The following is a 10,891-nucleotide window of genomic DNA, read 5'->3' as shown; positions in this document are numbered from 1 at the left end:
GGGCGGCAACGTCTGGCAAGAATATTGAAAGGCCTGGAAGAGGCATATTAATACCAACGTGATCTTGGAGGGGGTTCTTCTTCTAGCTTCAGCCTCTGTGATCAGCCTTGGGAATTGTGAAAAGCTCCTACTATGGCTCTGGCGGCTGTTTTCTGGATCACATTCATTGATCTGATGACACAGTATGTGATAATGTGCTTTTTATGTCATCGTAGTTTACACTGATGCCGCGTATGTGACGGGTGAGGCAACGAGGGCTTGGTAGAGCTGGCTCGGGCTGTGGTCTCCGGCTGTTCAAATGCGTTTACTGTTGGCTGGCTCGGATGCTCCCCTTGATTGTTTTGCCCCCATGCTCTCGGGATTCTAGTCTCTGATCCAATAAATCAAGTTGGGACATTGTTCCTTTGTGTCGGCGAGTCAACGTGATGTGACGGGCAGAGTAAACTTTTGCCCCAGCTCGGTGCTGAGAGCTGGATCTCTTTTGAATATCTTTGGCAGCTAGAAGTAACTGACTTTCTTTGCTACTAGATTCTATCTATGATGATGGACTAAAGAGCGATCGAATATAAATGGTTATGTAGTTGCGATTTAGCGTTTCACTTGCTTATCATGTAGGTTAGATCTTTTTTTTTCTAACAGACTATGTAAAATAGAGCAAGAAAGATATTTCGATACGCAAGAAATCTCGAGTCTGAAATCTTTTACCTCTTTCTAAAGATGTCTTGAAACGGCAATTTTGCTGCGCGCACTTGCGACCGCTGAACTTTCCAAATTAGGTTCTTCAAAAAATTTCCGTATTGGGAAGACGAAATTTCGTCTCACGCCCGGTCCACATACCGCATTAAGCTAGACTTCAAGGAAGAGCTTTATTTTCTCCATTAAGTAATCGAGTCTCAGTCAAGGTACTTAGGTGCGTTGGCAGAAATGTAGCCGATATATTCTAGTTGTCGTCCAGCTATCGAAACCCGAGCACTTGATCTCAAGTGTTCTCATTCCCCAACTCTTCTCGTCATGGCTACTATGCAGGACGTCCTTGCGGCATACAATGCCAGACAGAATATCCTCAAGGCCAGTACCAACCCTTTTGCTAAAGGCGTCGCTTGGGTGGATGGCGAGCTTTCACCTTTGGGTGAAGCACGAATCCCGCTTCTTGACCAGGGGTTTATGCATAGCGATCTCACCTATGATGTGCCTTCTGTCTGGGATGGTCGTTTCTTTCGCCTGGATGATCATATCACCCGCCTGGAAACTAGCTGCGCCAAACTCCGGCTCAAACTTCCTCTGCCGCGCGAGGAGGTTAAACGGATCCTAGTGGATATGGTGGCTAAGAGCGACATTCGCGATGCCTTCGTGGAAATTATTGTTACTCGTGGTTTAAAAGGAGTACGTGGTACCGACCCTAAGGATATCGTCAATCGTCTCTACATGTTCATTCAACCTTATGTCTGGGTTATGGAGCCGGAGATGCAACTGGTCGGAGGGAGTGCTATTATCACACGCACTGTTCGTCGTGTACCCCCTGGGTCTATTGATCCTACTGTCAAGAATCTTCAATGGGGTGATCTAGTTCGCGGCCTATTCGAGGCGTACGACCGAGGTGCAACTTATCCCTTCCTCACCGATGGGGACACCAACCTCACCGAAGGTTCAGGTTTCAATATTGTTTTAGTCAAGAACGGCATCCTGTACACCCCTCAGCGCGGCGTTCTCGAAGGCATCACCAGGAAGAGTGTCATCGACGTCGCGCATGCTAATGGATTCGACATCAGAGTCGAACTTGTTCCTGTCAACGCAGTTTACAACGCCGATGAAATCTTCATGTGCACGACCGCAGGCGGTATCATGCCCATTACCACTCTTGATGGTCAACCAGTCAAAGGTGGCCAAATTGGGCCGATCACCAAGGCCATCTGGGACGGCTATTGGGCTATCCATTACGACTCGGCCTACAGCTTTGAGATTGATTATGGTAATGTACTAAAGGGCTTGCAGAGCTCACCGCGTTTGTGAAAGAGGTCAAACGATGGGAAGCTTTGTCAAATTAACTTTTGTCATATGCGGCGGGACTTTTTTCTTGGGAATCTAGAGTTCCGCAATTACTTTCCCGGCAATCATGTCGTCCAAATGGCCAGCGATTGGTCTGTGGGGCTTTAGTGTAATTATTCACAGTTCATTTTCTCTGCTTAGCTCCATTCATTTCTACTCTTGCCCTGCTGCACACGCATTTGAAGATCGAAGAAACCTCAGAAAGTCGTTAGGTATTAGCTTAGGTGGGGACGAATTTTCCACGTAGACTCACAACCTAATAAGTGTTGGTCGTGGTCAGATTACTCGAAACCAAGGCTCATCGAGAAATTGTCTCACTTTCGCCTCTTGCAGACATTTAAAATTGCTATAACGTGCCCGATATACTCGAGCCTCACTATAACCTCCATCGTAAAGTCTCATTACTCGCGTTTTCTTCTTGAGACCTGGTAAACGTCGTCCTCCGTGGACTCTTCGCCGATACTAAAGATACTCGAATGGTGAAATAGAATCTTACGGCAGCAATCACCTGTGGATATGTCCGCAATTGACGCCGACGCATATCATGCACAACTAGTGCGCTTCCGAGGGGTCATGTCCAAGAACCGGACATAACTGTTGACACCATCACGCACGGGCCACGTACGCGAAGAGCTTTGGCTTCCGTGAACGCAGTCGCGCACCATGAGGGCAGCCTAACATTTTGGACGGCAATTAGGCCACGACAGGCCATGCCGAGGCTCTAAGTCTATTTTCAGGAAGTTAGAACCCTAAATTGTACGGAGACGGATACATATATTGGTGTAGGCTTCCTTTATTCCGCGAGGTGTCAGGGTAAATGAAAACATCCATCCATCCACTTGTGTGTGAAGTATCCAGTCGTCTTGCTTTAGAATCCCAACAAAAATGCTTAGGATGACTTAAACTTGTCCGGTCCAATCGTTCCTCATATAGAAACTTCTAGAGTAACCCCGCAGCTGTAATGCGATGATTATAGTTAGCAGCCTGAAGAGCAGCTCGCATATTGTAGCCATATCTTGCCTGAGGCCTTTTGTCGATAAGCTTTAGTATCTCTTCGCGCCCTCTATAAGCAGCTTTTAATAATGCTGCTTAGTGGCGCTTATCATATGCCGTGAAACCTAACCGTACATCCTTCAGTATTGGTCTATGATATCCATCTATAGTGTGCGGCTAGTGAAAGTGCGGTTTCACCTGTGTATCTCGAGGCATTGATATCAAGCTATCTAGCCACTCGCCCTGCCTAAGGAATACTTTCGCTACTTCCGTATGGCCGTTTGAGATGGAAGCATATAGTGAGTTCTCACAAAACGTTTTGTAACATCCGTTTGACTAGTACGAAGGGTACTCATAAGAAATATCGACTTCCCTATATAGAACCTTTTATGAATAATCAAATTCACGAAGTTTAACAGAGCGCAGTATCAAAGCAGAATTGCCTGTTTTATAGCACCTTTAGATAATGGTTTGAGACAGGAGTTCTATCCCTCCCCTTTATCCATCTAGCCGTTAAATTATGCACAAGTTGGTAGGGACCTATGGATTTTTGGAGCGTGATCACGTGATGTCGTTGTCCAGATCCTCCATGTTTCAACCTGATCTGAAGATGTCGCTGATATGAGATAAGACTTCCAACTATTCTCCCCCATATACAACTAAAGCTTTGAATTGGATTTTTTTTTTGAATAATACACATGAATTCAGGCTTTTTTACCCCGTCCAAAGGTTTCACTACGCGGACTAGGTGCTTTCGTTTGGCTAATTCCTAGCAACTACCTTTTCCTCGTGTAATAAATTCTTTTAGCACATTGTTAGTCAATCTGGCGACGTTGTTTTCATATGCGTTCCAAGCAAGGCTGCTATACCAATTGATGCTACCAACTGAAAAGACTGCACCGCCACCCGCCGTCTCGTAGTAGATCAGATCACTTCTGACACGTTCGCAATTGGAGCCCAGTGTGTTCACCATCGGAAACATAGAGTCTTCATTAAAAAGCCCAAAACTGTCGTCATGCCGTTCACTGGTGGCGAGGAGGATCGTGTCAGATGGTGATCCAAGCTCATAGTCTAGGCGATCTATCTCATCACCGCTAGCACCGCCCCCAAAACCATCCTGACCAATGGGTTCATCTGGCGCGATGCCATTAAAAATCCAAGCATATTTAGGGTCGAGGACGTATTGTGAGTTTGCTCTATAAGGCACGCCTTTGCCGGTACCGAAGGCGCATGGTCCAATACCAAAAAGATAGTTTGCAGCGCGACCACGGCTTCGCCAAAGTCCACCTTGGGCGCCGGTTAGACTATGCATTCGCTCGCCAGCGGGGAATGTCACTGAACGGCAACCTTGATCGCCCTTTCGAACTTCCAGACGGTGAGAGTGAGCACCACCGATATCAGCGACCCAGTAGAACCCATTCCCGCCTAGGTACATCAAGTTACCGCCCGACTTTGCAAAGTCACTCAAGGTATCCAACGTTCGCAGAGAGTGATATTCGGGATGACAACCCGTGATAAGAGTCGAATATTGAGCCGTCGCTTGTGGGCCTCTGGTATCTAAGCAATGATCCGTGATAATATCATAGGGGACACCTGAACGTTCCAGGAAACCAATCATGAGCAGATCAGCACTGAATTCACGAGGTCGGTTCAGAGCCCAGTGCTCGTATCCAGGTCGCACATTCAGAATCGGTCGGAGAGCACTGGAGAATGCGCACGGGGAGCCGTCCACGTGAACATCATAAGCTGAGAGACCTAAATCAGGTCGCCTGCTCAGATTCTTATAATATTCGTTTCCGCTGCTGATATTCACCCCCTCTGGAGTTGTCATCGCTGACGATCGAGTCTGATCAAACATCCGTTCATTTGCATAGGCGAGGTATGTGAATGTCGTGAGAACTAACGCCACCTTTGCCTTTGACTCGGGATTGGGACGGACGAAAAAGGTAATCAAGTCGCGTTTTCCACCTTCGCATTTCACTTCGACGGCGTATGCACCAGAGCGGGCACTTGATGGAATGGTAAGAGAGAAATTTGTTTTCCATTTCGCATCGTCTATATCGTCTTCATGGAAATGGATCGCACCGTATCCGTATGATGCTTTGGTCCAATCTGGTTCAGAACCGTCCCAGTCATGGCCTTTGACAGCTCGAGTTGGTGCATTGATCAGAACACCATGTCGATTATTTCCGGAAACATCCATGATAGAGTCGCTAGGTATGCCCTTAGAGAAGTCGTACCGAGCAACAGTGGTGCCTGTTATAATGAAAACAGGGGAGTCGAGTCGGCCGTTGAAAAAGCACGAGGGAGTGGGCATCTGTCGATCTATCGTTTCGAACATGCCAGCACCAAGTAGTAAAGGATTCGGTCCCAAAGACATAGGTGCTAATAATGTTTCTCTCATAGTTTCCTGGGTAGGGGCTTTTTCTGCTAGACGGTTCAACTGCTGAATACTCGCGGTGAACGTCTGGCGGACAAGACTCATGCGGATTTGGAGCCACCGCCATCGGTTAACGGGGGTCTGGCTCTTGAACACCTCAATTGTGCCTCCAGTGCCGATGAGAAATTCGAATTTCGCGTCCCGTAAAATTACTGCGAATCCGGTTCCAGAAATTATGTCGAGACAGGACAGGATAGTTTGACAGTAGTGGTCAACATCAAGCAAGTATGGCTGCACATAGAAATGTACTTCCAAACTATCTCCAGCCGAGTAAGGTACTTTAGCCCAGGATGATACGAGAGCATAAGACCCAGGGAAAGCATGTTGATAACAGCCATCATCCCGATGTCCCGTCGGGACCTCCGGGATCTCTTCTTCAACAATCGGAGGAGCGTGAGCACCGCGATAACCCTGAATGAGGCGTACTAAACGGTGCGAATATTCTTTCTCTGTGGACGAAACCTAAATCAATCAGGCTCGGAAACACCATTATCAATTCAAAAAGCAACATACTTTTATATCAACCAACTCCCCAGGGGATACAATCCACGGCTCAGCGTAGCCGATAATTTGGCCGTCGTTGTCGTTGTCAGACATGGTGGTGAATTTGACTGAACGAAGATTCGCTTGGTGTCGTCGCCAAATCACTTGATAACGGCCGAGAAAATGGAGACACAATTACTCTGGTAGCTAGAAAAGAATATGGGGAAGGTCCTTGTGGGCCAGCAAATAAATTTTCACGCCTTCGTTTGACGCAATTGATAGTAAGCCACAAGGCAAGATTTTTATACTTTCGCTTGGGCAGTACATAGGTTTTGAAGTTCCGACGAAGATCCAAGAGGCCATGGCGGGGCTCAACGGCTGCCGGCGACATATTTTACTGTATTAGGAAGGGGAGGAGAGCAGACTAATTAGACATTATCCACTAGCTGATCATGTGATGCGTTACGATTGTCTGGTACTTCAGGCCAAAATTGCTCAAAATGGGAACGAGACCCGGATAGAAGATAAGTGCAAGGACTTGGGCCAGCGAGTTTGATGGCAACTCTAAATTACCAAATATGGCAGGTTAGTTTTAGTACAGCTTGCGTGTTCGATCGGATATTGAGTGTGGCGGGGTAGAATTCTAGTCTTGTTATTGGCTGTCGAGTGATACCAAGCGCAGGGGTGATTCTGTGAAAGGGAAGATCGGCGTATTCACTAGTTAATTTACCACCCACCCGACCGTCATCAGGGAAGGTGGTCACAGACAAGTAATTACCCAGTGGGTAACGTATTTCCCTAGCGAAGCGATCAACCAAGCGAGGGAGTCACGTCACCCCCTAATCAACGCCATAGTAAATGGGATAATATACACCTTAATATCCCAGCAACGACAGATTGATATGAGGTTTTCGATATAATTATGCTTTGGATCCTATGTAGCCCATTTATGGGATTTAAGAAGTTATCCTATCTTGCGGTTCAGATGTAACTTGTCGCCTGTGAAGCTGTACTTTTTGGTAATGCGCGTTTAAATTTATGTCAGTTTATACAGTACTGTTTACCATACCTATCAATACTATAATATTAATAATCAAATGGAATTAAGATTTGACTGATATCGAGTTATAAAAATAATATCTTCACTACTGTTTTTGGAGTGATTCACTCGCTCGGTTGACTTAACTATTCGCCTGGGAATTACGTTTAGTCAGAATCAATATCCACAAAACGTAGCCTGACATAAGCCTCCCTAGCTGTCGATAATTTCCCGCATTTGGCAGTTAGATTGATATAATCAATCAGGTCGGAGTATTAAATTTTTTCACAAAATGCCGCATGTAGAAAGCGAATTCTGGCCTATAGACAATAGTCTCCGTCATCTTTGCCTTCCAAATTCAGCAAAACTCAAGATGACACGTTGATGACCTACTTGGGGAAGTTGTTTTACGACCTCCTCGGTTAGTGCCCGGCTCGGAAATATCCGTTTCTTTCGATATTCCGGGGTTTCCCATTTTTGGCTTCTCTATCCTTTGGTCCAGTGCGGGGGAGGAGGGTAGACACTTGTTGTCCCATGGCCATGGTTGTCTTTTTATAAAATATCCGTTCTTCCTCATGATCACGCTCGCTCTCGTGCTCCTGCTCCTTCATCTAGCTCTTTGGAAAACTTCCACACTCGTTTCAAATAAATACTACGATGGTTCGGCTTTCAGGGCACCATGAACACGATATCGTTCCTGGGACGATTCTTCTTCTCGAACTACCTGACTCAGGCAATCCAAATACACACCACGACGAAATTGTTCTGCAGCCTCAACCCAGTGCAGATGCGAATGACCCGCTCAACCGATCACAGAGCCAGAAGACACTGATTATTAGTCTGGTATATTTATACACCTTTGCTATTGGTTTATGCACGTCTGCGCAAGCCTCTATTCTGACCCAGATTTCCGATTCCCAAGATATCAGTCTTGGAAATCTTAATTTGGGCACAGGATTGATGCAGTTGATGCAAGGGTGGTCGAATCTTTTATGGCAGCCTCTCGCCATGACGTACGGTCGCAGGCTGGTCTACATTGCAACGATCATCTTGCCTATCGGACCGGTCATATGGGTACCATTGGCTCACGGCGCCTCCCAGTGGTATGCACACCGCATCATTTTGGGACTCCTTTGTTCCTCTGTGGAGACTTTGCCCGAGCTATCTGTCCAGGACATCTTCTTCGCACATGAGCGTGGGAAATACATGGCGTTATATACTTTTGTCCTATTTGGATCCAACTTCATTGCTCCTTTTCTGGCAGGATTTATAACCGACGGCGTGGGTTGGCAGTGGGTGATGTTTTTTGCCACAATCTTTTTAGCAATATGCTCTGCCATCATATTCTTTTTCATGGACGAAACAATCTACTTTCGCAAAACACGAGAAGGTATGGGACAAGAAAATGAAGTCCACCTATCCAAAAGAGGTCTCGAGACAACAATCACTTGCTCAACGCATCGGGGAACTGAGATATCCCTGGACCCAAGATCTTGGCTGCAGAGACTGGCGATAGTCACGAAACTGCCCAATCGTCCAACTCATAAGCAAATGTCTATGAAAATTTGGCATTCATTGACAATTCCGTTTTTCTTTCCCAATATTCTTTGGGCTGGTCTCTTATATGGGTCAAACCTTGCTCTTTATAGTGTCATCAATGGCACAATGTCGGATATCCTCGGATCCAGCCCCTATAACTTTTCTGCAGCAATGGTCGGTGTGGCCTATCTGTCTCCGTTCTTCTTTGGTGGTGTTGCGTCAATATGGGCCGGAAAGCTGTCAGATTCACTCGCAATCAAACTTGCAAAGCGCAATGGAGGCATACGAGAGCCGGAGCATAGGCTATGGGCCCTATGTGTTTCAGCACCCCTTGCTGCCGGAGGCATACTCATGTGGGGCGTTGGAGCTAGCCGAGGGGTACATTACATGGTTCTGATTATTGGAATTGGCATCACTACCTTTGGAGTTGTATGCGCCAGTGCGGTATCGTTGGCCTATGCTGTCGACTGTTTCAAAGAAATGGCTGGAGAGTCCTTTGTCACCATCATAATCATTCGCAATACAATCGGTTTTGTCTTCAGCTACGCCATCACGCCATGGATCAACGCAATGGGCCTGCAAAATTGTTTCATATCAGTTTCTCTGATCTCATTCTTTTGCACGTACACATTTTTTGCTGTTGTTGTCTGGGGGAAATCTTGGCGAAGACTGTCTGCCAAACGATACTGGAAGTTTATTGAAGAGCAGCTGGAAACAGTTATCGCTCAGAGTGTAAATGTTGTGGACTAGAAGATTGTCTACCTATTGAGTCAGTTTACACTTATTCAAGCTGCACGAGACCGCCTGGACTCAAGAACACCTTGCTTCGACGTTATGAGCTGCATACCTTCTCGAAAGCTAAGAGGACGCACGATAAGTGAGGTGTTATTGAGGATAGTATATGTTAGAGATTATAAACTTATAGGATAGTTGCATCGGAGGACCTTAGGGTTCTGCTCCTAATACAGATAGCAGTGGTGCATATTGAGATGGATAATTCATCGTCCTTAGAAATAAAAAACTTGCCTGCTCTCAGGAGGGTACAATGGTCTACCAGGAACCTCATAGCCTAAGCCCTTGGATCTAACAGAAGGTAAGATAATATCACTGTTTTGGCTACTAGCCCACATATCTTCAGGATACACCAATCTTGGTCGTACGAGAAGCTGTAATATTTTCCGCTTCCCTCGCTTGTGGTACGTACGACTATAACCTCGGTTCGGGTTGCCCACGATCCAGCTCCAGCTACCGCTTTGGCGGCTCCCTCCACGATGCTTTTTAACTTTCAAAACGTAGCCCTGTACAGTTTGCTACCGGAGTGGAAGGTGTGGTTACATCCTCGTCCAGCGGAGGTCGGTAGCTATCGTCAATAGAGCGGGGAGGAATACAGGAACCTGAAGGTTGGCCATTTCAAAGGATAATATCGCTCTCGGTGTGCTGTAACGAGACCCTGGAGAAGGGCGACAGCATTGTATCTTTGAATCTTTGATGGATAGTTAGACCGCAGAGTGAGGCTCAAGGCATTAGTGACGGGCAAATCAGGAGTTACCTACCCAGCCCATTAAGCCCTAAGAATCCGTAGCTCTTGTAAAAAAGGCCCCAAAGGCATGTTAGTTATAAGAACAGGCTTAACTAATTATATAATAATTTTCTACAGATTATTATTTTCGCTGAGTATGTTTGCACATTCTATACACTCCTGTCGTAAAGAAAATTGCTCTTACACGGCCGTTCGGACGAAAACATTCCCTTATTGCTTCTATTGGGTTTTGGAGACGTCCATTTCTTCCATACATTATTAAAGCCACTCGCTATGTCAAAATGTCCTTAGGACAGGTACTTGCGTCGCGGTCCTTGTCTTGTGCTTGCGGGACGCCGCTAGCTAAACAGGGCGAGAGGGTTCTGGACGGAGTAAATGCATTCAGTTCAGACGTATTGCCTCTCGTTCGAGAGCTTCTTTTTTCTGTCGCGTCCTTCTGGGAACTCTTTTTCATCGTCATAATCAAATGACTCTGCTATAAACGACACAGAAGCCATGAGATCCAATTCGAAATCGTAATCGAAAAGCCATCTTGGCTCGTCCCGAATAAAGTGGAGTCTGTATCTTCACAGGCGTTCCGCTCAAAATATGCGTCATAGCGAGTGATGATCTTTCTGGCCAGGAATTTGGCAGCGCCACTCAGTATAATGGCCAGGGAAACTCGTTGCTTATGTTTAAACGACGAGACTGGTGAGCGCTGGTAGCCACTTGAATACGGACAGTGACGGTGACAAGAGACGGTGCATGAAATTCTCAGACTTTCTAGTCCAGATATGGCGTAAGGGGTGTATTAAGACCAATGCCAGCAAAC

General features: G+C 46.3%; 3 protein-coding genes across 3 annotated transcripts; 2 read left to right on the top strand and 1 right to left on the bottom strand.

Annotated features, from left to right (window-relative positions):
• Nucleotides 1-1,011: 1,011 nt before the first annotated feature.
• Nucleotides 1,012-2,010, top strand: N7510_002732 (aminotransferase class IV; the record flags this gene model as incomplete). The annotated part of the gene is made up of 1 exon (XM_056974659.1): nucleotides 1,012-2,010. The coding sequence occupies one exon, from the start codon at nucleotides 1,012-1,014 to the stop codon at nucleotides 2,008-2,010; it is 999 nt and encodes a 332-aa protein (XP_056834615.1).
• Nucleotides 2,011-3,808: 1,798 nt separating this feature from the next.
• On the bottom strand, nucleotides 3,809-6,076 carry N7510_002731 (N,N-dimethylformamidase beta subunit family domain-containing protein; the record flags this gene model as incomplete). Its single annotated transcript, XM_056974658.1, has 2 exons — nucleotides 3,809-5,941; nucleotides 5,993-6,076. 2 exons carry the CDS (start codon nucleotides 6,074-6,076, stop codon nucleotides 3,809-3,811), a joined length of 2,217 nt encoding a protein of 738 aa, XP_056834614.1.
• A 1,582-nt stretch (nucleotides 6,077-7,658) lies between these two features.
• On the top strand, nucleotides 7,659-9,290 carry N7510_002730 (Major facilitator superfamily domain general substrate transporter; the record flags this gene model as incomplete). Its single annotated transcript, XM_056974657.1, has 1 exon — nucleotides 7,659-9,290. One exon carries the CDS (start codon nucleotides 7,659-7,661, stop codon nucleotides 9,288-9,290), a length of 1,632 nt encoding a protein of 543 aa, XP_056834613.1.
• Nucleotides 9,291-10,891: the final 1,601 nt, after the last annotated feature.

The sequence above is a fragment of the Penicillium lagena genome (genome assembly GCF_028827675.1).
Source record: "Penicillium lagena strain IBT 129212 chromosome Unknown utg000002l_segment0_segment0, whole genome shotgun sequence".
Taxonomy (NCBI): domain Eukaryota; kingdom Fungi; phylum Ascomycota; class Eurotiomycetes; order Eurotiales; family Aspergillaceae; genus Penicillium; species Penicillium lagena.
This window is presented reverse-complemented; position numbering and strand designations above follow the sequence as displayed.